Genomic DNA, 24717 nt, shown 5'->3' with positions numbered 1-24717 from the left:
CGCGCAGCATTGAAGGTGAGCTGGAAGGCGGTCAGACTGGGGCCAAAGCTAAGGTTCAGGGGCCACTCTCATACTGTAAATCAGGAACAGAAAGCGGGTGCCAACGGCTATCAAGGCAACCACTTGGGAAGTTCCAGACAAATAAAAAAGATATCCTAGATCGCCTAACACTACTTCAAACTATCTACGAAATCCCCCGATCGCTGTTCAAATCGGAAGAACTTCGGCCCGTGCGCCGCGTGTCCTGTTGCATCTCCGCGCGGTTTCCCCATCCTTGGAATCTGTGTTTCGGTGTGGGGTGAATTTGCGCTCTTGAGGGTTGACCGCTGCTCATGGATTCCTTTGCTATTACAGAGGGCCTTGCTGCCCAGGAGCAACATGATGCACTGCCCGAAATGTCCGCTAAACTTTCCGAGGAGACGAACAAGTTCCAGCGTGCTATAGCCGCTTGGCGTGGTGAGTGGCCTAAACAATCACAAAGAAGCCATCTGGCCACTTGACTAACACATCTCAGGAATTGACCTCGCTAGCACCATCGCCAAACTTGACACGACCGCCTCCGATATCGTTGAATACCAGCGGGAATCCCTCGTTCAAAGAAAGGAACTGGCGCAAAAGACCAAGGACTTCAAGAAATTGGAAGACAAGGACAAGCTCACAGAGCACAAGGGACTACTGAAGGCGTACCAATCATTCATCGATGTCTTGACAAACCAAGGAAAGGCGTCCTCGTCCTCCTTCCTCCAACTATACTCGTCCCTATCCGAAGCTCCCGATCCCTACCCACTTCTCGAGGCCTCGGTTGATTCCTTGGTTCTTTCTGAAGAGACCGTTCCAAAACTGACATCTGAGCGAGACCAATTGCAACAGTCGGTCGACCGGCTTACCAGACAACAAGAGGAAACGGAGAAGCGTCTCCAGGAGGAGCGTGCTGCGCGGAAGAAGTTGGAAGATAACCAAGAAGCCAGGGCTAAAGAGATTGAAGCATCTTGGGAGGCCGTTTTGACAGAAAAGACTAGCAACTGGGCCGCGAAGGAGAAGAGCTTAGAAGAGAAGGTCGAGAACCAGGAACGCTTGATCAAGGAACTCAAAGCCAGCTATGAGGTTTCGCAACGCATGGGCGAAGATGATGACACCGATGGCGCTCGGAATGGTGCGACCGCTGCTGAACTGGAGCTTGTTTCTGCCGATTTGGAAAAAACCAGTTTGAGGTTAGCAGACGTGGAAGCGCGGAATGAGCAACTACGACTAGAACTAGCCCAGGCCGTTTCTCACTCGAACCCCGATCGACCGACTTCTGTGGAGGATGACCCAGCATACCAACGCCTTCAGTCGGAGAACTCTTCTCTGCTACGCAAGCTTGATGCTGCTCGCTTTGACAAGGACTCGACTCGGCACACTTGGGAGGGCAAGCTCCACCAGGCGGAGAGGAACGCATCAAAGGCTACCGTGGAGAGAGACGAACTGCGCGCTCGCCTAAGCAAGGTTGCGGACTACGATGAAATCCGCCGAGAGCTAGAGATGATCAAATCGATCGAATTTACAGCCGGTGATGATGACGAGGGTGATGATATGGCAGAGGATGATACAGCAAACACCAATGGTGACGCCACGAAGGCCAATGGGCAGAACTCATTAGAGAAATTATTGTTGGCTCGGAACAAGAAATTGACCGATGATCTCACTGTCTTGCGGGTGTCGTCGCGCGACATTCAAGGGCAACTTGAAGTCATGCGCGGCGAGCTTTCAGCGACAAAGGAAGAACTCGAGAAATCTCGAAGCTTATCGTCCACCCTGGAGAACGATCTGCTGCGAGTTCAACAAGAGGCTGCCAACGCATTCCCTTCATCAGCGATGTCCGTCGCGGGTACTTACTCTTCTCGATACCCCCATTCATCTCGCCGAGGTGCGACATCCCCCACGTCGTCAATAATCTCTGGCTTTGATCAAAGCGCCGTATCCGCCAATACCATGGATGCTATCCGCGCTGGTGAGGCTGTTGGAGGCGGCTCCGGTCTATTGCCAATGATCCAGGCGCAACGCGATCGCTTTAAGAAGAAGAACGCCGAGCTTGAAGAGGAGCTCTCTAAGCTGTACGGCACTGTCAAGTCATTGAGGCAAGAGGTCGCATCGCTCCAGAAGGACAACTTAAGTCTTTATGAGAAGACTCGATATGTTTCCACCTACAGCCGCGGCCAGGGTGCATCCACATCAGCTTCCTCGTACGCGAACGCACCCAATTCCACATCCGTATATAATTCCTCGGACACGCCTTCCGGGTTGTCCATGGATCGATACCAGTCCCAATACGAGGCACGGATCTCTCCATTTGCTGCCTTCCGAGGTCGTGAGTCGGCCCGTGCATACAAACGCATGAGTCTCCCAGAGCGGATCGTGTTCTCCCTCACCCGCATTATTATGGCCAACAGGACCAGTCGGAATCTGTTTGCAGGCTACTGCTTCGCTCTTCATATCCTTCTCTTTGTGGTGCTGTACATGATGAGCACAACGGAAATTGAGAAGCACAGTGCTATGAGTGCTGTAGGTAGTGCCGCGGCTGCCGCATATGCCAACCATGGCGGCATGGGCAGTAGTAGTGGCAGTGGCAGTAGCAGTGGTCAGCTACAAGCGGATGACTGGCAGCAAGAGGGATTCAACCAAGCAAGCTGAACACTTTCCAGTCATCAAATTTTAATAAGACTTGCAATACATGTCATTGACTTCTCGATTGAGCGCAAGGCCCTGTGATCTTTGAACAGCGAGGGCTCGGAGTTGTTTTTTCTTTTTTATCTATTCTTTCTTTGTGGTCTTTCTACCATGGCTGACCATAAAAATTCGGCGTTTTAGGAATGAAGCCTCTGGCTCTGAATGAGCGAATGTTTGTGTTTATGAATCTGGTCAGCCAGTGTACAGTGAATAAATCTTAGCCTATGATGTGTTACAAAATGCTCCTATTACTGTTTACCCCGGATGACCCCACACGGATTTACCTGAAATTAGAATCCATAGAAACCAACCTTCAAGGTTTGAAGTGTTGCAGATTGGATATACATCAACCGCCCCACAGCTTAGAACATGCTGACCAAGACCAGGAATTCCTTCCGCGTACGTGGGGAAATCCCGGCTATATTCTCATCCATATATGATCGCTTTGATCTAGGGAGAGTCTATGATACTATCACAAAGAATGTGCAATAACGTCGACATGGGAATTAACAAACATTCCTGTAGCTTGAGTTCCATGCTTCGGCATACACCAACAAATCCATTGCCGGTGGTTGTACCAGCACAGTAATTCCGCTGCGCTGACTGGGTGGGGCAACTCTTGCGGGGTGGAAAAGACCCATCCAGCTATAGAAAGCCCATAAATTTGAACGAACCAAGTGGGCAATGCACTTTCGAATACCATTCATGTCCACTCGTTCCAGATGTTGATTACCCAGTAAAAACACACCTCAAATCACCCCACCAACATTTGAAATCCCGCCGGAACTGCCGTAAGTCCGGGTTCGGAAGGCAGTGACGATATAATAGTCAACGGTCCCCGGATTCTGTTTTGCTATAATTCTCAATTCTTTTTTTTCCCTACCTTGTCCTCCCATATACCCAATCTTTGTTACCTATCGCAGCCACTCAAACCACCATGGATCCCTCCAAGGTCAAGATCCCCCCAATGAAAGACCTAACGGTCGACAACATCACCGAGAATGTTCACACAATCAACTCCCTCTGCGAAGACGAGCGCATGAAGTACATCCTTGAGCGCCTTGTAACACACCTCCATGATTTCGCCCGCGAAACCCGCCTCAGTACCGACGAATGGATGACCGGTCTCCGCTTCCTGACGGAAGTTGGCCAGATCTGTACTGAAGTCCGTCAAGAGTTCATTCTGCTCTCCGATGTCCTCGGTCTTTCCATCCTCGTCGACTCAATCGATCACCCCAAGCCTCCCGGTTCCACCGAGGGTACCGTCCTGGGTCCCTTCCACACCCACGATGCGGAGGAGATGCCAGCCGGTGAATCCATGTCGCATGATCCCAAGGGCGAACCCTTGCTCGTGGTTTGCACATTGAAGGACATGGAGGGTCGACCAATTGATGATGTGAAGATTGATATCTGGGAGACGGATAGTACTGGCCATTATGATGTGCAGTATGCGGGTCGGGACGAGCCTGATGGTCGTTGTATTATGCGATCTGATAAGAGCGGTGTATTTTGGTTCAAGGCCATCACGCCTGTACCATACCCCATTCCCCATGATGGTCCCGTTGGGCGATTGTTGACCAAGTTGCACCGTCACCCGTACCGTCCTTCGCATATGCATTTCATGTTCCAGAAGGAGGGATATGATCACTTGGTCACGTAAGTTCTTAATGCAGCAACTGTTTGATTTTGGGTGTATGCTAATTATTCCACAGCGCGCTATACCTCCGCAATGACCCCTATGAGACCTCGGATGCAGTCTTTGGTGTCAAGGATTCTCTGACGGTTGACATTGGCAAGGCTGGTCCTGAGATTGCGAAGAAATATAACGTTCCTGAGGGTCATGCCCTGCTCACCTACGATTTTGTTCTAGTGTCTGACGCGGAGACATTTGAGCTACGTGCTAAGAACTCCAAGACTGCGCTAGACAAGCTTGGCCGTAAGGTGAAGATGGTGAATGGGTTGCCCGTGCCAGATTTGGATTAAATAATTACAGTACCAAAGTGTATATAATTTGTTTGAAACAATGAAAAATGCTATAACGTCACTATTTGATTAGATGGATTACCGTTAACGGCATGTGAGTGCTACAGATTGGCCGAAAATATAGCAATAACAAAAGTAGTTCTCGGCGTCCTTCGAGAGGAGTTCAACATCTTTGCCCTCGCACTCTCTCATACAGGCCTGGGCAGCCATCTAGATGCTACAATATGGACGACCGGCATGACACTTGCACCGATGAATGACGCATTTCGTGCACTAGGAACACATCTGAACGAGTTTTATTTTCTCGCCTCAGGGCGAAGAGTTCTTGCATTCATTGCTGAAGTATCATCCCATTCTTGATAAGACCGTTTATTCGGACATGATTTGTGGGGAGAGAAGGGAATTGATGACTTGAAACCTAGGGTGGTGGAACGGGGGAGGGTCCGTTTCCATCACAAGGAGGGTCGGAATGGAAGGGTCGTGGGAGATCAGAGCTATAAGAGCGATCCGGCTGTGCATGTGGTTTCTCCAGTATTGCTGGATGGCTGTGATGTTACGGTGGATATTTGTTTAAAAGACTCCGGTTTGGACTGTAGGGTTAATGGGGTTTGCGAGCCGACGGTGGATGTGTTAGCTAAAGGTAGGTTGCCACATATTTTGGATCGCATACTGATTCCACCGAAAAATGTGAGTGAGAAGGTCAAAAGGACGGGAGAAAAGGACGAGGCGACTGTCAGAATGAGGGAGCGGCTGGACATGGAGGCCGGAATAGAGCTGTAAGCGAAGGAAAGCCAGCCCTAGGTGAAGAGATGATCTACATTTACCAGAGTACGCAGTAGTATTGATTTTCTTCATTCTTTATCAGTGTGTATTTCCCATGAAATGTGCAAGCCGCATGGCTGGAAGCATTGTGTGTGTGAAGCAAAACAAAGTGTAACAAGACGATGAGTAGACCAGAGGGCTGCATGATATACCCAGTACCAGTTAGGGTATGACCCAGGTTGCGGGGTGGCCGCGGAGTAAATAAAAGAAGAGGGGACAAAGACAACCAAAAACCTTATAACAAGTCACACCCAAGTTCGACAAGCACAAGAAGCCGGGCTGCTCAGTGCATCCTTCTTGTCGGCTTCATCAGTGCCTGGAAAGACGATTCAAGTGCCTTCTTGACCTCCTTGTAGCTGACAATAAAACAGCTTTGTTCATCCCGGCTCACCAGTGTAACCTTCTCGTCGCTGCCTGCATCAAGTTTGTTCAGGCAAGTCAATACATGGCCGAGATCGACCACTGGATCACCTTGAGCATCCACTTGGTGGAAGACGTAGTCTCGGAATATCTTCAAGAAATAGCGCTCTCCACTCTCGGACCACTGTCGATCATGATCATATTCAGGACGTTCGTTGACAAGGTTCAATTTAGTCATCAGACGCACAAGGCGTCCATTCTCAAGCTCGCGGCTGAGATCGGATGTAAGTTGATCATCCAGATGCAACGCCGAATCAAAAGTCGACATCAGCTGAGACGAAATTCCGGTGATAAAAATGTCAATAGTGCGTTCCTGGTCTTTCTGAAGCCCGCCCAATAGCCAAAAGACCGAGTTTTTCATCTGCTGACTGTATGCACGTGTGAAATGATCCATGGACTTGGTTGCGTTGTGCATCACATTTGGCGAGTTGGCACCCAAAGTGACAATCAACTGCCCGAAGTTGACTAGATCCTGTCGCTGCAGGTCCGCGAGGGACCGTTGAGTATCAAATTGGACCACATCGAGGATGGAACAGGCGTTCAGACGGATTCGATTTTTGCCTGTCAGGAGAACCTTACTCGGCTCCAACACCCGGGCTGCAAGACCATTAGTGTGAATCGCCTTCAATGCATTTGCAATCTGTGTCATATAGCCCCAGAGAACCTGCTCAGGAATGTGGGTGTTATGACGACCCTGAAAGCGGTTCCCAGTTCCCAGATGTTGCTCGGAGAGTGTTTTAGAAAGCGGGTGATAATCGGTGACGAAGATAAGCGAGCTATCTTGGAAGCTTCGGCTGGTGAATGCATCATGGACTGTGACCACACTGCCGCTGCAAACACGCTTCCAGGCCTGGACGGATCGGATGGCCTTCTCATTGGTCAGGCGGAATCCTGGATTGGTTAGTTGATCATACTCAAGAATAGTCAAGTGGTACTGCCTACCTTCAAGCCGACGAAGCACATAGAAATTTCCATCCTTGCTCGACTGCGCTTTATACACCCAGCTAGGGTAACCGAACGTCGTTGCGTTCTTCTGATGACTCAAATCCAATGGCACAAGAGAGTGGAAATAATCGACCTGCGCAGGGAGTTGTGTATCTGACAAACTATTAGCTTTTGACTCTAATATAAAAGCTGGGACCATATCAACCCACTGGGTAATGTTTGTAAAGTAGCCGCAGCTTTCTTCTGCAGTTCTTCACGGAAATCGTTGGGGAGGAAGAGGTCGTGAACATTGCGTTGGTAACCAAGGGTGTTCTGATTGTGAGGGCCGATGGGAGCATAAAGATGATATTGGACCTGCAATGGGATTGAATTAGACCAATGGAAACGGTACTAGGCTGGTTGACGCGTACGGGTTGCTGGAAGCCGGTTTGACTTGCAAAGAAAGTAGCTCCACCTAGGGCGGCGGGATCATGTGCATATGGATTGGTAGAAACGGGCCCAACGCCCCCCGTGGCAGAAAGAGGTGAAGCTGTCACGAAGGGGTCAAAGGCACCAGCGGCAGCGATGGCTCCGTTCCCATTGCCTTGAAGAGGTGACTGTAAAGAAATGTCAGTCGGATAAACCTTCATACTAGAGCTGCAATATTTTTGTCTGCTCCATTCCGAGACAGGGACTGGATCCCAGTCGTCGGACAAAGCATTCAAGCTTCGGCTGGAGCGGTTGTAGTGGGATCCAAGCATGCTTGCAGTGCTATGTTTCCAAGAAAATTCTCACCCCCCAAAAAGAGTTGGGACTGAAGATTCTTCAAGCCCACGAGAGAGGAAGGAGCGATGCGACCTACCACATGAGTGGCATCGAAGCCCTGCGGAACGAACTCCTGTACCTCCCCCACTGTCGTCCAATCGGGAGCTCCTGCTTCTTGTCTCGGGGTACTGGTGTTGGAGCCTTTGCCAGTCAGTGGAGATGAAAATGGATCCGGATCGGAGGCCATACGGGATGCGGCAACTCTGGGTTGGAATGGGGCCGCGCTGGCAGCTTTTGGGGAGATGGTGGATTTCTTGGGCGCAGAGGCGCCATTGCCCGACAAAAGGGAGGGAGTAAAGCTCGGCGAGTCCACGTTGAAGCGTTTCTTATTGCTGACAAGGAGAAGGAAGCCATCAGCCTGCTGTCCAAAAACCAGGTCCCTGGTTGATTTACCTGTCCGACTGGTGTGCCGCGTTGACTTTCTGAGGGTCGTGATTAAAAGCACAGCCTGATTGCAGATTCATCGAATTAGATTTATCCCTACAGAGATCCGATCAAAATATTGGAGATGTACCTTTATCTTCATAGCGACACCGGCCGTAGATGGTTACATTGCGGCATAAAGTATCTTTCGCGTTCTCTGTTCCCAGTCCTCGGTGAGCAACAATCCGAAGTATGGACCCGGTCCTTAACTCCGTCCCATCTTTCTATGCTTGGATATCTGCGGATTCGGGTGAATTGCGACACACTCACCTCGGGTCTTCATTTTCGGCGATCCCGTCGTGCGACGGGAATCGTCAAGAGCAGGCTTGCCGGAGGAGGCCATTATTGGGGCGGCGGAGACCGACAAGACAGGACGAATCAGCGCACTCGGATCTCCATTGAAACGGGGCCAGGGACGAAAGGATTGAGTCGACCGAGAGGTAGCCACATTCCTTGTGATGTGACACCTATCCTACGGCGGTTTGGCAGATTGGCGCGTTGTGATCGTCGCAAGCGGATCGGGGGAACAACAAGAAACGGGGATATATATAATGTCGAGCACCACGCCTATAAAGATATGGGTCCCAATGCGGCTCCTCCACCGTAATTCAGAACAGGACGTCGATAGAAATGATAGAGGAAGACGCGGGGCGATGAATGAACTCGAGCGAAGGGGGAGTGTGCACGGACCAGGCGGTCAGGCCCACGATCGAATCTATACTGTCAGGTACTTAACAACAAGTCTGCTAATGGATATAGAGAACTTTCTTTAGATCTATATGCTTCCAATATCAAATTATTTCTATCTTATATAGCCTCTTTTGGAGCTTGGGATTTTCCTCCGATCTCTACCATATATTTTCAGAAGTAGCCACCACCTGACTTGGAAAACTGCATATGTATACCTAGGTAGCACCGCGTTATAGGTATTGGCCGATACTTAGCAATTACCTTGAAATCGAGATAGAAGTTTGAAATTTGAAGATGTTGAGAATAATGCCACGTGTAAATGGAGGGGAGTGGATAATACATTGTATACTCATGGGTGTGGATTTGAGCTGATATATATATATCTGGAATTGGACAGATACCAACACCCCAGATTGTCTTATCTATGGATGATGTAATCCACCTGTACACATGCACACAATAAAATGAAGTACCACAGCCCAGCTAGCTGTAAAATACAATTGCTGGTAGGATCAAAACACAGCAAATATCATCGTAATCAGCCAACCACATCTGTTCAATATTTACTAACGGGCTGAGTCCATATCGAGGTTCAAGGCTCAAAGTCTATCTAGCTGCCCAAGGCGGTATGATAGGGCGGTGTCCTTATTTGCCAGTCCAACATGTCCTCTCGGCTTGGACAGCTCACGCCTGCCACCTATCAGCCACCATGTCCACGTCGGACCTCGACCTCGACCAGCTCTCACCTAGTGAGAGAACTGCTCTTGAGACATATACCTCTGTCACGGGTCAGGAATTAACAGAAGCTATTCCTCTATTACGCCGGTCACAATGGAATGTTCAGGTGGGTGCTACTCTACTCCCCACAGCTCCCCAGCTCACTTATCCACCCCCGCAATAGATTGCCATTGCCAAATTCTTTGATGGCGAGGGTCCGGATCCGCTTGAAGAAGCCCGTGCAGCACTTCCTCAGTCTCCACCTCCCCAGGTGAACCGGCAAACACGGAACTTGATGACCGAGGATATCACCGAGCAACTGTCACTAGCTGCACGGACCACAGATCCAGCTCCCCGAGTCGATACTCAATCCGAAGACCAACCCACCTATCGCCCACCATTTATTATTGCTCTGCTATTTACGCCTTTTAATCTGGTCTATAGGCTCCTATTTAGTTCTTTCCGCCTCTTTGGGACATTGTTTCCTTTCCTACCTCGACTGTTCAATGCCACCGCAAACCCGGCCCTCCAGGGGGCTCGGCGAAATACCACTGGACGGCGGTCCCTTGGGCCTAAAGATACGGCAGCCCGGTTCATTCGAGAGTTTGAGGAAGAGCATGGATCGCACCCGATCCCATTTTTGGAGAACGGATATAATATGGCGATGGAGAAGGCCCACCGCGATCTGAAATTCTTAATGGTGGTCTTGATATCGCCCGAGCATGACGATACAAATGGTTGGGTACGTGATACTTTGCTGGCGCCAGAAGTTGTGGAATTCATCAACGACCCACGCAACAATATTTTGGTATGGGGTGGAAATGTCCGGGATTCCGAGGCCTATCAGGTAGCCAACTCATTGCGCATCACCAAGTTCCCATTTGTAGCGGTGATTGTGCACACTCCGAACGTGTCCTCGACCGCGATGTCGGTGGTTGGCCGCATTGCCGGACTCACCGCACCAGCCGAGTTCGTGAACCGGCTTCGCACTGCCATTTCTTCGAACCAGGAGCCTCTGGAGCGTATCCGGTCGACCCGTGCCGAGCAGCAGGCATCTCGCAGCCTGCGAGAACAGCAGGATTCGGCCTATGAGCGATCCCTGGCGATTGACCGGGAACGGGCTCGCCAGCGCCGAGAAGCAGAGGCGGCTCAACAACGGGAGGCACAGGAGGCGGCGGACCGCCAAGCCGCAGAGGAGAAGCGACAGCGTGACTTGATCCAGTGGAAACAATGGCGGGTCCAGTCCTTGCGGCAGGAGCCGGGTACCGACGCTAAGGATGCGGTGCGCATTAGCGTGCGACTACCATCTGGAGAGCGGATCATGCGGCGATTTGCACCTGACGCTGAAATCGAGGAGCTCTACGCGGTGGTGGAATGCTACGAAGAATTGCAAGCAGGGGAGACCTCGGCCGTGTCTGCACCCATAGGATTCGATCACCAATATGAGTTTCGCTTGGTTTCACCTATGCCTCGGGCGGTGTATGCAGTGGAAGACGGCGGGACGATCCGTGATAAGATCGGCCGGGGTGGCAATTTGTTGGTGGAGCCAATCGTGGAGGATGACGAAGAAGAAGAGGAAGGGACTTCATGATGATGTACGCATACATAGAGTTTTGCTTGTGACTTGATCTGTAACTGAAACGGAAACCCAAAATTATGACCTCTTTCTACACTGGCCATCCGAACCCTGATTTTGAAACGACTTTATGACACATCAATGATAATTCATGTATATCATGTGTACATATCGTAAAGAAGGACTTCGCTGTTTATTGTACGTAGGGTATGCTTAACCTAATTTGTATACGTATAGATCGGGTCAGCACATCAAATGATATCTTCACAGTATTTGCTCGATGCCGCAAACAAGGTTACGAGGTTGCGGCATCGAGCGATTGAACATAGAGGAATGCACTATCGAATGCAATTCCATGACCTTCTACGGTATACAAACATTCGTCCGTTTTCGTCCATTTCACGGACGAAAAAGGGGCTGAGTCATCCCGGATAGACGGGTATTCTTGCTTCCGAGCCAGTGGATGGAGCAAGATGAATCTCAATGTGGGTCGAACCGGTCGGATGGGAGCCCCTCCGGCCCACTATTTCCCTGTTATCGATAATGAAGTCTTTTGCATTATGTATCTTGTTGAGCTTCTAGAATCAACGTGGGGCACGTGTCAGAGCTCGCGTGTAGGTTTCATCTCCCATTATGCACACAATAACGCCATTGCTTACTAGTTTTTATGCTGGACATTGTATTATTAGCCTTCCGTATCAGGGGTACCTCCCGCATACTATTCACTATGGGCTATCAAGTACCATGGATAATCATTAGGGGAACACAATTTCTTTGATTCAAAATTAAGACTAGCTGAATCATGGTACTGGATCATTCTGCACGAGTCAATTGAATCAACTAATTAGAGGATTAGGCACCCAATGTAAAAGACTCCAAGTTTTATGACACGGACCCCGGCTTTTGCTTATCACCGGGGAAGCCCGTGTACCGGAGGGCAAAGCCTGGATTCTCCCGGTCCCGGTTTTTCATGAATAACCTATTTTTTCTCGATCCCTATTTATTATTTGGGATCCGCTCTGACCTTTTTTTCAACGTCCCTTTTTCTTTCCTTCTTTTCCCTTGCATACTTCATACTTCTTAATCTCCTAATCCGTCCTTTAATTTCAAACTCTAATCCGCTCTCTTACCGAAAACAACTATATTTTCCTATTTACCCGCCGCACCACGCGCCACTTGATGGTGATTTCCTAATCTTACAATTCGCGACTGAGCCATTGGGATCAAACTCAACATCCCGACGTGACACAGCAAGCTCACAATGTCACTCCTGGGGACGATTAACCCCAACCTCCCCGAGGCCGACCAGTCGGCCTCGCGCGAGGTTCGCCGCCATGACCCTGCAGCCAGTGTCAGTACAGACGAAACCATGATGGGGGAGGAGGAGAAGGTCGAGGTCGCCAATGAGGAACAAATCGAGGAGGAGGTGACCCGCCTCGCTCGCAAACTCACCCGTGAGTCGACTCACATCACGGAGGGTGAGAACACATTCCTGGAGACCAAGGAGGACTCGACTCTCAACCCTGCCAGCCCTAACTTCCGCGCTCGCAACTGGATGAAGAATTTGTTGGCCCTCACCTCGCGGGACCCTGAACGCTACCCGGCCCGTCAGGCAGGTGTCTCTTTCCGTAACCTGAGTGTGCATGGTTTCGGTAGTCCCACAGATTACCAGAAGGATGTGTTCAACTCTGTCTTCCAGATTGGAGCTCTTGCCCGTATGGCTACTGGTACTGGCAAGCAAAAGATCCAAATTCTCCGCGATTTCGACGGTCTGGTCAAGAGTGGCGAGATGCTCGTCGTGCTGGGCCGTCCTGGTAGCGGTTGCTCGACCTTTCTCAAGACTCTGGCTGGAGAGATGAATGGTATCTACAAGGACAAGGAATCTCACATGAACTACCAGGGTATTTCCGACAAGCAGATGAAGAAACAGTTCCGCGGTGAGGCCATCTACACCGCCGAAACCGATGTTCACTTCCCCCAGCTTTGCGTTGGTGACACCTTGAAATTCGCCGCGCTTGCTCGTGCCCCTAGCAACCGTCTGCCGGGTGTTACCCGCGACCAGTATGCGGAGCACATGCGTGATGTCGTCATGGCCATGCTTGGTCTGTCCCACACCATCAACACTAAGGTTGGTAACGATTTCATCCGTGGTGTTTCTGGTGGTGAGCGCAAGCGTGTCAGCATCGCCGAGGCTACCCTTTGTGGTAGCCCGCTCCAATGCTGGGATAACAGTACCCGTGGTCTTGACAGTGCCAACGCCCTGGAGTTCTGTAAGACTCTGAACTTGATGACCAAGTACTCGGGCACTACCTGTGCTGTTGCCATTTACCAAGCCTCCCAAAGTGCCTACGATGTGTTCGACAAGGTCACCGTCCTATACGAGGGCCGACAGATCTACTTCGGTCGCACCAACGAGGCAAAGGATTTCTTTGTCAACATGGGTTACGAGTGTCCTGAGCGTCAGACTGACGCCGACTTCTTGACTTCGCTCACGAGCCCCCACGAACGTATTGTGCGCCCTGGCTTCGAAAACGCTGTCCCCCGCACTCCCGATGAGTTCGCTGCCGCCTGGAAGAACAGCAAGGAGTACCGCAGCTTGATTAAGGAGATTGAAGAGTACGACCAGAGCTATCCTCTTGGTGGAGAGGCCCTGCAGAAGTTCATTGCTGGTCGCAAGGCCATGCAGGATAAGAACCAGCATGTCAAGTCCCCTTACACCATGTCCGTTGTTCAGCAGGTCAACCTTTGCATGGTTCGTGGTTTCCAACGTCTAAAGGGTGATGCCAGTTTGACTCTGTCTCAACTCATTGGTAACTTTATCATGGCTTTGATTATCGGTTCCGTCTTCTTCAACCTCCAGGACACTACCGCTAGCTTTTACTCTCGCGGTGCTCTCCTTTTCTTCGCTGTTCTCCTTAATGCTTTCTCTAGTGCCCTAGAAGTAAGCGAAGCCCTATTGCTCGAAGAAACGTTATTTCTAACCAAAATCAACTAGATCTTGACTCTTTACGCTCAACGTCCCATTGTCGAGAAACAAGCTCGTTATGCCATGTACCACCCCTTTGCGGAGGCCATTGCTTCTATGTTGTGTGATATGCCGTACAAGCTTCTGAACGCCATCACCTTCAACGTGACCCTTTACTTCATGACGAACCTCCGCCGCGAGCCTGGTGCTTTCTTCTTTTTCCTCTTGTTCTCCTTCGTGACTACTCTGACCATGTCTATGATCTTCCGTACCATTGCTGCAAGCTCCCGAACCCTATCTCAGGCTCTCGTCCCTGCCGCCATCCTGATTCTGGGTCTGGTCATCTACACTGGTTTCACAATCCCCACCCGCGATATGCTTGGATGGTCCCGATGGATGAATTACCTTGATCCCATTGCATACGGATTCGAGTCCTTGATGGTCAACGAGTTCCACGGTCGCACCTTCCTGTGTGAGGAATCTTCTATGGTCCCGCAAGGTGGCAAGTACGACGCCATGTCACTTGCCTACAAGGTTTGCTCCACTACCGGTGCTACGGCTGGATCTCAGTACGTTCAAGGTACTGAATACCTCGCCACAAGCTTCCAGTACTATGACAGCCACAAATGGAGAAATCTTGGTATCATGTTCGCCTTCATGATCTTCTTCCTCGCTACTTACCTCATTGGCACCGAATATATCTCCGAGTCCAAGTCTAAGGGCGAGGTTTTGCTTTTCCGTCGTGGACAGACCCCCAAGCACACTGAAACCGGAGATATTGAAAACACCGAGATTGTTGGTCCGGCCGAGAAGACCGAAGCGGGCAATCAGGAAGTCAGTGCTGGTATCCAGCGCCAGACAGCCATTTTCCAATGGCAGGACGTGTGCTACGACATCAAGATCAAGAGCGAGGAACGCCGCATTCTGGACCACGTTGATGGTTGGGTCAAGCCCGGTACTTGCACGGCTCTGATGGGTGTGTCTGGTGCTGGTAAGACCACGCTGTTGGATGTACTTGCTACTCGTGTGACTATGGGTGTTGTTACTGGTGAGATGTTGGTCGATGGTCGCCAGCGTGATCAGTCTTTCCAGCGGAAGACTGGCTACGTTCAGCAGCAAGACTTGCACTTATACACTACCACCGTTCGTGAGGCTCTCCGATTCAGCGCCATCTTGCGTCAACCCGCCGAGGTCTCCCGACAGGAGAAGCTGGAATACGTTGAGGAGGTTATCAAGCTCTTGGGAATGGAAACTTATGCCGATGCCATCGTCGGTGTCCCTGGTGAAGGTCTTAACGTCGAACAGCGTAAGCGTCTCACTATTGGTGTCGAACTCGCTGCCAAACCACAATTGCTTCTCTTCTTGGACGAGCCCACCTCTGGTCTTGACAGTCAGACTTCTTGGTCTATTCTCGATCTCATTGACACCCTGACCCAGCACGGACAAGCTATTCTCTGCACCATCCACCAGCCCTCAGCTATGCTCTTCCAACGTTTTGACCGCTTGCTCTTCCTTGCTCGCGGTGGTAGAACCGTCTACTTTGGTGACATCGGCGAGAAGTCCTCTACACTGTCTAACTACTTCGAGAAGAATGGTGCCCCCCCACTTCCTAGTGATGCCAACCCCGCCGAATGGATGCTTGAAGTCATTGGTGCCGCACCAGGATCCCACTCTGATATTGACTGGCCTGCCGTATGGAAGGAGTCTCCCGAGCGCCAGGCTGTGCACGATCATCTGGCTGAACTAAAGAGCACCCTCTCCGCGAAGGCCGCTTCTGAACCCGCCAACGATGCCGTTAGCTTCAAGGAATTCGCCGCTCCCTTTAGTGTTCAACTTTATGAGTGTCTTGTCCGTGTGTTCAGTCAGTACTGGCGCACCCCGGTTTATATTTACTCCAAGTGTGCTCTATCGGTTCTCACCTCGCTCTACATTGGTTTCTCCTTCTTCCACGCTCAGAACAGTCTCCAAGGTCTCCAGAATCAGATGTTCAGTATTTTCATGCTGATGACTATTTTCGGTAACCTGGTTCAACAAATCATGCCTCACTTCTGCACCCAGCGCTCCCTCTACGAGGTGCGCGAGCGGCCCTCGAAGACATACTCTTGGCAGGCATTCATGGCCTCCAACATCCTCGTCGAGCTCCCCTGGAACACCCTCGCTGCTTTGCTCATCTTCGTCTGCTGGTACTACCCCATTGGTCTCTACCAGAACGCCGAACCCACGGGTGCCGTCCACGAGCGTGGAGCCCTCATGTTCCTTCTGATCTGGACTTTCCTTCTCTTCACCTCTACTTTTGCACACATGATTATTGCCGGTATCGAGCTCGCCGAGACCGGTGGTAACCTCGCCAACTTGTTCTTCTCTCTCTGCCTCGTCTTCTGTGGTGTCCTCGCCACTCCTTCCGAAATGCCGGGCTTCTGGATCTTCATGTACCGTGTCTCGCCCTTCACATACCTCGTCTCTGCAATGCTGTCCACTGGTGTCTCGGGCACGGACGTTGTTTGTGGCTCCGTCGAATTCCTCAATTTCAACCCTCCTTCGGGTGATACCTGTTACCAGTACATGTCCGACTACATGTCCTCCTACGGTGGGTATCTCCAGAACCCCAATGCCACCACCGACTGCTCGTTCTGCTCCATGGACTCGACCGATACCTTCCTCGCGTCGGTCGGCAGCTACTACTCGGACGCGTGGCGCAACTTTGGCTTTATGTGGATCTACATTATCTTCAACATTTGCATGGCCGTCTTTATTTACTGGCTTGCGCGCGTTCCCAAGGGCAGCCGTAACAAGAGCTCTGCTTGATTGATATTGACTCTTTCCTCTCTTTTCGATACAACGAAATCTTTCCTTGTTTATTCCTTATGGACTTTCTGCGAGACTCGCTAAATTTTGACTCAATATTGATTGTTCACTATACATAGTTATTTATTACCTCTCCGACTCATGTTTGCATTGAAGCATATGTTTTGCATTGGAAGGCTTTCTGAAGAGTTCTAGAATAGATTAGAACCATTTACACACATCTACCAACTTCATAATACTTTCATAGTACTTTCATACTGGTAACCTCAACGTAATTACTATAGAGATTTTGTTTGAAGTTTATCAAATCTCGGAAATGTAAAAAAAGATGATATGCGATGACAGTCCATGCATCGTTAAAGGTATAAACATAATCTAAAAACAGAGAAGAGAAAATGAGAGACAGAAAGATGAGAGAACGATCTAATCTAGGGAATTTACCACGTAAAAGCCTCTTCCACGAAATCAACCACAGCCCCGTTCCCAATCCTCTCTCTAGCCGCCATTCTCACTTCATCTGCAAAAGCCCCGGGCCCACAAACCGAAACCAGCGTGGCACCCACTCTTCTCGGCATGATCTCATCCATCACAACGTCAGGTCTACACCGACCGGAAAACATCTGCACCGTTTTAGACGGCGAGACGATATCTGCCGCGCGCCGTGGCTTCGAAACAAAAAGTTTGATGACGAGGATATCGCGGCGCATGGGAAGTTTCAGGATCTGGTCCATCCATTTACTCACCCAGGCCAAATGGTCTGTGGAGCGGACGGACCAGATAAGGTAGATGCGGCGGGTTGCTGCTGTTTCAGAGGCGGACCGCATAAGCAGATCGCGGGTGTAGAGGAGATGATGGGTTATTCCTGCGCCAGCTGAGAAGAGGACTGCGGTACCGTAGCTTGAAGCGTTGGCGGGATGAGAGCCGTAAGGGCCTTCGATAAAGCCGGAGCTGTGAAGGGTTTGATTTGGTTTTGAGCGGGCGAGGTTGTAGAGTGCGCGGGTCATGCCTTGCCGAGCACTGACTATGAGAGATACCTCTGTAGGCTGGGGACGGTGGTCCTGGGGTTCGAAATTGAGGTCGAAGCCCTGCTTTTCGATGGAGCAGGGTGTCAGAGGTGGATTGTTGCTGAATGGGTTGTCGTCCAGGTATGGGCTCTCGTTAGGCGTGCTGCGGGGTTCAGTCCATGCGATGGAAAAGGGATGAGACATCCACCAGGATACGCAAGGAATGTAGGCGTAGACATGGCAGCCGGGTTGAATGTCCACGCGCTTCGGGAGGTGGAAGGTAACTCGACAAGCTTCGCCTGGGAGGGCCACGACGGTCATGCGAGTGCTGCCGTGTTTGGGAGACAAGTTGAGATAAGCAAGACGGAGAAGTCTTATGCTGCGCTCGGTGATCCAGATCACGGCGACGGCATCAATCCAGGGCTTCTGTGGGAGAGAGTCTAGTTTCAAGTGGAGATATACGCCGATGAAAGCCAGTAGCGCAAAGAGCTGATGCAGATGCAGGAAGATCTCGTAGAAAGCATGCCGAATGGGAGAAGGGGAGTGCAGAGCAAGGCAACCCATGGCGCATGTTCCTAGTAATCCCCAGCTGAAGAAGGGAGTGTCCCTCAACCGCGCGAGCATGTCAGTGAAATCCTGCTCAGCGCAGGCGTTGACTGCCCATGCGGTAGTGTGGGTGATGGCCTCGAGGGCCACAATGCGACCGAGCCATCGGTGAAGAAGGTTATATGTGTCGAAGCTGATATGCAGAATGGATATCAACGGATTATTGCGAGATGCCAGGAGAAAAAGGGGCACCATGTTGAAGACAGCCAGCGTACCAGAACGTCCACGAAGCTCTGCTACCAGCGCTTGCTTTTCATTTGCCCCATAATCGAGGAACAAACAATACACAACCTGACTCGCGAGGTACATGGAGATCAATATGGTCTGAAATCGGGACGGCAAGGTGCCCATGCCGATAGCGGATGAAAGTTGAACTTCTCGGTTGTGTCTCTTTCTCCCAAGGGGAGCATATATGAGCTGCTTCTTCATCCATGGCCACCATCTTGACTGTTCCCGACTCCAGTATGTTTGTTGTCGTTGGTTAGACGAAGAAGCGGTGGTCAATCGAAGGTAGGCGTGGCTTATTTGCGCGATTCGGCTGCAGAAAATGACGACAGCCAATATAGTGATCGAGGAGTAGATGACACGGGCGATAAGCACATCTAGGGGAACATTCACACCACTCAGGCCTCTCGAGTATTCAAAGACATATGTAATATTTGGTCCATAGCCCCGTGCGGCAACATGCGGAAAAGGCACAGCCATCGAAGTGCCCCAGACTCGCTGAAGGGCTGTATGAAGACTAGGTCAGTTGAAAAGACAAGCTTGAAGATGAGATGAATTGTAGATAAAAGGACAAGTGCAGATCACAGATCTGGTTGGTGGGTTGCAGAAAACAGTCCTTCAGCTTTGGACTGGCAAAGGCATGTAGATGACGCTGGTTGGAGGAAGACGACAAGAATGCAAGTGAAGCGGCACGGAGGAGGTGTGTAATAAGAGCCGATCAGGATTGGACGTTATTGAAGCTGTAAATGTGTAGTAAAGCAGCCCAAAGTTTCATTGTCGGGAGTGAATGACGCCTAGGAAAGATGCAGCCGGTCAACAAACGCTGAAATGACGACAACTAAACATTTAATCTCTGGAATTCAACATGATTCAATGAATGGACCGGGCAAATAACCCTGGTACAGATCTGCAGTTGCCCACTGGGCGCTAAAGGCATCGTCCAGGGCCCTGGAATGCAGCAAGGGAGACAGAGGGGAGAACACACCTCTTTGCCAAGACAAAATGGGAGAGTAAAGGTAGTGATAGAAGTATATAAACGTAGTCCGAAATGAACAAGTCTAAGCGATCAACGCTGGGCAGAAATGATCTATAGAAGCAGAACCGAGGAACCAGCCGATCGGCAACGAACGAGGAAATGATACGAAGACGAACCAGGACCAAGCTTTCCAGGGGCAAAGGGTCAGTATTAAAAGAACCGAAATAATGCATCATCAATGACCATGTCCGAGAGTGCTCTATCCTTCAGCCACTGTTTGGACCAGAGGTCATATCTTCATGGCGCCAGCAAGCTTGTCATGACCAATCGGAGCTGCTCCCCTGATGACTAGGGGTACATCTGCGTTTCTCAGGGACGCAGGCACTCTAAAAGCCTGCACTCTCATTTGTCCATCGGGGCTGCGGACGGAGCTGGAGGAAAACCTTGCAGAACCCCCGACCGGCGTAACGCCCTTGAGGGTCCAGGACCCAGCCGATGGGGCCTGTCATTTCGTACTGCCGACAAGCTCCGTTCAAATGGAGCTAACAGGAGCTAAAAGCTTGGCCAAAGCGCTATCATAGACCCTTTAAAACATTGGCTTTGTTCGAATGTTTCAGAGCTGTCAATTGGAAACCACGGACCATGAAGTTGATACTGGTGGCGGAATAAGCCCACTAAGTAATCTCCGAATCATCATATGATTCACGATTCCTTGACAGCTGCGACAAGCCAAGGGGTTCAATATGATTGATAAGGAAGAAAGGTTGGGACTTGAAACAAAATCCCACTCGGGGCCAGTTTTTCAAGGCACCAAGGCATAAAGGCACCAAGACAGTACAATCTATTAGTCATCCTTACTGCAAGAAGCAACGTGACCTACAATACTGTGATGCTCGATGTAGCAGCTCCCGTTGCCGAGTCAATCACCGACGGCAACTGACTGGGCTAAAGTTATGTCCATTTGGTAGGCATTTACATGATAAACAAGGAAGAAAACGAGAGTAAGAGGCTTGGAACAGACTATACTATCAACTCTACACAGTCCATATCATAAAAGAAGAAAAAGTAGAAGCGCTGTCTAAAGTAACCTAAATACCTGTAGGCGTTGTATGGTTTGGATTTCCCCGCAAAAAAAAAACCCCGTCAACCACGCGGAGAGATGAGTAATGACCCCGAGCTCTGCCTGTGGGTCTACAGAGGAAGTCGGCTTTTGTCCCTTCGCAATTCCCTATCATGTCACATTAATTGATCCTAAGCTCTAGCGGCCGAACGACATGGAGTCCCCGCAGGTCGCGTCTCAGCCGCCCGACCACACCGTCAAGCGCGTATCCCGAGCTTGTCTACATTGCCGCCAGCGCAAGTCGCGATGTGACCTGTAAGTCTTCCACCTAACTATACCCCTGGCCTCGGGGATCTGCATGCTCTGTGTTCCCACTAATCCCGCATAGTGACAGCAACGGCAATCCCGGGAAGCCGCCATGTCAGCGCTGTGTCCGGGAACATCGTGAATGTGTGCTCGGCGGCTCAAATCGCGGGGGACGACGTATCCGCAAGAACAAGATTAAAAACTTTACCCCTGCGACCAATCAATCGCCCAGTAAAGATTCGGAAGAAACTCTGAGCCCTTCGAGCTCTGAAGCTCGCCGTGCGCCATCTGCATCGTATTCTCAACCGGTGGTATTTCTCCCACCAAACCCACCCGCAGGAGCTACTTCGGTCGCCGTCGAAGATGATGGCTCGCTTGATTCAGTCCCTCGCAACCCTTCAGATGCCTGGCAGTGTTTGACAGGTATTGCTACCCAAAGCGCAGGCGTGCCTCCAGAGCGACGCGGCGATCATGCCAGGTCAAAGTCCGGCAGCTTTTCAGCGCACAATGGCCTGCGCAATAGTATCGTGTCGGATTTTAACGCTCCTAGTACCGGGATTAGAGCTTACCGGCTCGTTCAGTCTCGGGCTTTAGACCCCACAACGGTGTGGCAACTGGTTACTCGTTACGCAGACAACTTCCATCCATATCTCCCACTAGTCCCCAGAAAATACTTCCAACGTTCCGCGCTGGATGAATTTGCCTCTAATGAGAAATATCTTCTGACAGCTATTGTCACCATCGCTTCGAAAGATCTGCTCGACCGACCCGAAATCCACGAGTGCTGCTCAAAATATATGCTCGAACTGATATCGGGCATTTCTGCTGGTGCTGACTGCGATGTGGATGCCATTGAAGCTCTACTCTTGCTCGCGGAGTGGGAGCCTCACGGCCTTCGATCCCGCATTGAGCGTGTGGGTCGTGGAGAGGAGGATCGTGCTGCATGGATGCATGTTGGCTTGGCTCTGCGCTCGGGCTACTTTATTGGGCTGGATCGCACCTCTTTTCGAGGAGATCCATACGGTGATCAGGCGACCGAGGCTCGTCGTCGATTAGCATGGGCCAGTTGCTATGTCTCGGATCGTTTGATATCGGTGCGCATTGGAAGAGCATTTTGGTCGCGAGGTCCGGGCCCAATGACGGGCCTCGTAAGCCAAGATTTTCCGTCGCTGCAACCGGCCAGCGAGGGAGAGGAAGATTATTCGAAAATCTTCCAGGCGATACTGGATCTCACGCAGCTCTATGGTAATGTTCACGAGGTCTTATATTCTGGAATGCGCACGAGCAATCAAATGATGTTGATGGGAGATTACGTCAAATATGTCGATGACTTCCGTCTTGCTATTTTGAGGTGGAAATCACTCTGGGGACCTTTGGATTGTAAGTTCACCTTCTTATCATGTCAATCTTTTGATTCTTACCTCCACAAGGTTCACCGGCCATGCGGGCCACACTGCAACTATCATATGAATACCTACGACTTTATACGACTGCCTTTGCATTCCAAGCTGCGATCTCGCAGTCCTTGGCCTCAAAAAAGACTGATGGAGCTTCCCATCGGGATCAGCTCAGATCTACCTTCAAAAATGTTGCCTCGATGCAGGACTCTCGTTTTATCTACGAGTCTGTCGATGCGGCCAAAGCCTACTTGACAATTCTTGTGGATTCGGTGGAGCCAGAAAGACACTTACACTTTATGCCCCTTCGCTTCTATCTGTGAGCTGACAAATTCCGTTGAAATAGACGCTTGCTGACGACATTTAGGTATGGAATCTATTCTGCAGTTTTCCTCTACAAGGCTCGCTCATTCGGAATGATGCTTCCCTCCGAAGAAGCCAAAGTCCAGGGCTTAGTTGCAAGGACCACCGAAGTCCTCAAGCAAGCGAGCGCTGGCCCTGATGATATTGGCTCGCGCTACTCCCGTCTCCTCGAACTTCTCTGGAAAGCCAAGCCAGCAACTATAGCAGCATCCGCCGAAACACCACAAAGCGCCGAGTTTGCAATGCAAGCACTGTCGAATCCAGTCGCAGACCATTCCTACATGGATTTCAGTCCTGCGAACGATTTCTCCTGGCTCGATCTCGAGGCTGTCGGCGACTATGTCTCGGGAGATCAAATATCCGGTGGCCTATTGGGACTGGATGCTTTCCAGAACCCTGATCCGTACCAGTCTGGACAAGACCGATCACAGACGTGGCAGCCGTCAACTTGGCTTGGAGATATGAGCAGTAATCTTCTGTTTTAGTTTATTTGCTGTGGCGTTTCGGTCAAACGCCGCTCGCGATACGGCAATTGATGCGGGGCTGCGGAGCTCCTCTCGGAGATTCCCCCGACTCCGCCGAGGGGTAACCGGGGCCGGTCTTTACTCCTTAGCCCGGACTATTGTCTTATCACACGGTCAGACAGCGATTCCTTTCTATTCCAACCAGCTGTATATTCTCGTTTCACACACATAATGTCTTCGCTCAACGATATTCGAGGCCGATTGGCGCTAATCACTGGTGCTTCGGGAGGGTAAGTCTAGTTCGGTGGTAAAACCATACATCTACAGTGGTAAATACTAACAAGAATCAATTTCAGTATTGGAGCAGCGTGCGCAGAACAACTTGCAGGACGTGGAGTCCACCTCGCACTTACCTATGCGACTAATCTAGACGCGATGAACGGGATCGTCGCAGATCTACAGTCCAAACATGCAGAGAATAAACTGCGCATTTCGATCCACCAGGTCGATGTTGGATCTGCAGACCAGATGGAGGCGATGTTTCAACAGATTGATGCTGAGCATGGTCAACGGCCAGATATCCTAATCTCAAATGCGGGGTATGGCAAGCGGTTCCCCAACGTGTGGGATATTACGCTGGAAGAGTTTGATTACACGTTAAACATCAATCTGCGTGCGTCTTTCATTCTTGTAAAGGGTGTTGTTGAGCATATGAAGAGTCAGCGGTGGGGACGGATCGTGTTTATGTCCTCAATTGCTGCGTCTGGTGGCGGTATTAATGGATGTCGTGAGTCTTTCCAAGGATCCTGCGAGCCAGTACCCAGCCTTTGTTCTAATGTTTATTCCTTTTCAGATTATGCTGCATCCAAGGGCGGTCTCACTGGTATGATGAAGAACCTCTCTACTCGTCTCGCCGAACACAACATCAGTGTCAACGATGTCGCTCCCGCTATGATTGGCGAGACGGGAATGATCCCTAATGCCGCAGCGATCCCAGAGGTGGCTGCTGGAATCCCAATAGGCCGTCTGGGTACTGTGGAAGAGACGGCTAATGTCGTTACGATGCTCGTGACTACAGGGTACATGACAGGACAGAGTCTCTTGCTGGCCGGAGGATTGAAATAAGCATCGTTTCAATACCTACCGATAAAAATTCCACCCAAGTTAAATAAGCAATATCATAATCTCCAAGACTCAAAGGCCCTTATACTTAGTCAAATTCATATGTCAGAATCAATATCATGTATTCTCTATTAGAACCTTCAATACTCAAAGCATGAGGTTTTATGAACATTTGCCAAAAGCCTTGGGCAGGTCTAGAGTATGCAAGTTATCGGTTATAGTGTTGGGCTGGGGAGGGGAAATCCGGCCTATACTGCTGGGCAAAAGGCCGAAGGTGGTCTTTTCTACTTCTTTCAATAATGCTTTCTGTAATAATCTATGACTCTTTGAAATTCTTG

General features: G+C 50.4%; 8 protein-coding genes across 8 annotated transcripts; 6 read left to right on the top strand and 2 right to left on the bottom strand.

Annotated features, from left to right (window-relative positions):
- Positions 1 to 124: 124 nt before the first annotated feature.
- Positions 125 to 2670, top strand: N7503_006235 (CCAAT displacement transcription factor COY1; the record flags this gene model as incomplete). Its single annotated transcript, XM_057065782.1, has 2 exons — positions 125 to 456; positions 515 to 2670. The coding sequence occupies exons 1-2, from the start codon at positions 333 to 335 to the stop codon at positions 2668 to 2670; spliced, it is 2280 nt and encodes a 759-aa protein (XP_056921251.1). The 5' UTR covers positions 125 to 332.
- A 973-nt stretch (positions 2671 to 3643) lies between these two features.
- Positions 3644 to 4689, top strand: N7503_006234 (intradiol ring-cleavage dioxygenase; the record flags this gene model as incomplete). Its single annotated transcript, XM_057065781.1, has 2 exons — positions 3644 to 4362; positions 4419 to 4689. The coding sequence occupies 2 exons, from the start codon at positions 3644 to 3646 to the stop codon at positions 4687 to 4689; spliced, it is 990 nt and encodes a 329-aa protein (XP_056921250.1).
- A 1105-nt stretch (positions 4690 to 5794) lies between these two features.
- N7503_006233 (PAN-complex poly(A)-binding subunit PAN3) lies at positions 5795 to 8657 on the bottom strand (the record flags this gene model as incomplete). Its single annotated transcript, XM_057065780.1, has 8 exons — positions 8374 to 8657; positions 8195 to 8260; positions 8074 to 8128; positions 7718 to 8012; positions 7287 to 7472; positions 7086 to 7230; positions 6874 to 7029; positions 5795 to 6822 (listed from the first exon to the last, which is right to left on the bottom strand). Exons 1-8 carry the CDS (start codon positions 8444 to 8446, stop codon positions 5795 to 5797), a joined length of 2004 nt encoding a protein of 667 aa, XP_056921249.1. The 5' UTR covers positions 8447 to 8657.
- Positions 8658 to 9417: 760 nt separating this feature from the next.
- N7503_006232 (clathrin-mediated endocytosis regulator UBX3) lies at positions 9418 to 11101 on the top strand (the record flags this gene model as incomplete). Its single annotated transcript, XM_057065779.1, has 2 exons — positions 9418 to 9637; positions 9695 to 11101. Exons 1-2 carry the CDS (start codon positions 9422 to 9424, stop codon positions 11099 to 11101), a joined length of 1623 nt encoding a protein of 540 aa, XP_056921248.1. The 5' UTR covers positions 9418 to 9421.
- A 1024-nt stretch (positions 11102 to 12125) lies between these two features.
- N7503_006231 (pleiotropic drug resistance family ABC transporter) lies at positions 12126 to 16856 on the top strand (the record flags this gene model as incomplete). Its single annotated transcript, XM_057065778.1, has 2 exons — positions 12126 to 14027; positions 14082 to 16856. Exons 1-2 carry the CDS (start codon positions 12348 to 12350, stop codon positions 16854 to 16856), a joined length of 4455 nt encoding a protein of 1484 aa, XP_056921247.1. The 5' UTR covers positions 12126 to 12347.
- Positions 16857 to 17293: 437 nt separating this feature from the next.
- On the bottom strand, positions 17294 to 19171 carry N7503_006230 (ferric reductase family protein; the record flags this gene model as incomplete). The annotated part of the gene is made up of 1 exon (XM_057065777.1): positions 17294 to 19171. The coding sequence occupies one exon, from the start codon at positions 19169 to 19171 to the stop codon at positions 17294 to 17296; it is 1878 nt and encodes a 625-aa protein (XP_056921246.1).
- Positions 19172 to 20941: 1770 nt separating this feature from the next.
- On the top strand, positions 20942 to 23278 carry N7503_006229 (Zn(II)2Cys6 transcription factor; the record flags this gene model as incomplete). Its single annotated transcript, XM_057065776.1, has 4 exons — positions 20942 to 21042; positions 21116 to 22413; positions 22464 to 22749; positions 22798 to 23278. The coding sequence occupies 4 exons, from the start codon at positions 20942 to 20944 to the stop codon at positions 23276 to 23278; spliced, it is 2166 nt and encodes a 721-aa protein (XP_056921245.1).
- Positions 23279 to 23488: 210 nt separating this feature from the next.
- On the top strand, positions 23489 to 24382 carry N7503_006228 (SDR family NAD(P)-dependent oxidoreductase; the record flags this gene model as incomplete). Its single annotated transcript, XM_057065775.1, has 3 exons — positions 23489 to 23547; positions 23614 to 24044; positions 24111 to 24382. 3 exons carry the CDS (start codon positions 23489 to 23491, stop codon positions 24380 to 24382), a joined length of 762 nt encoding a protein of 253 aa, XP_056921244.1.
- Positions 24383 to 24717: the final 335 nt, after the last annotated feature.

This window comes from Penicillium pulvis (genome assembly GCF_028828015.1).
Source record: "Penicillium pulvis strain IBT 33274 chromosome Unknown contig_3_segment0_segment0, whole genome shotgun sequence".
In the NCBI taxonomy this organism is placed as follows: Eukaryota; Fungi; Ascomycota; class Eurotiomycetes; order Eurotiales; family Aspergillaceae; genus Penicillium; species Penicillium pulvis.
The sequence above is the reverse complement of the archived record's forward strand: the minus strand, read 5'-3'. Positions and strand labels throughout refer to the sequence as shown.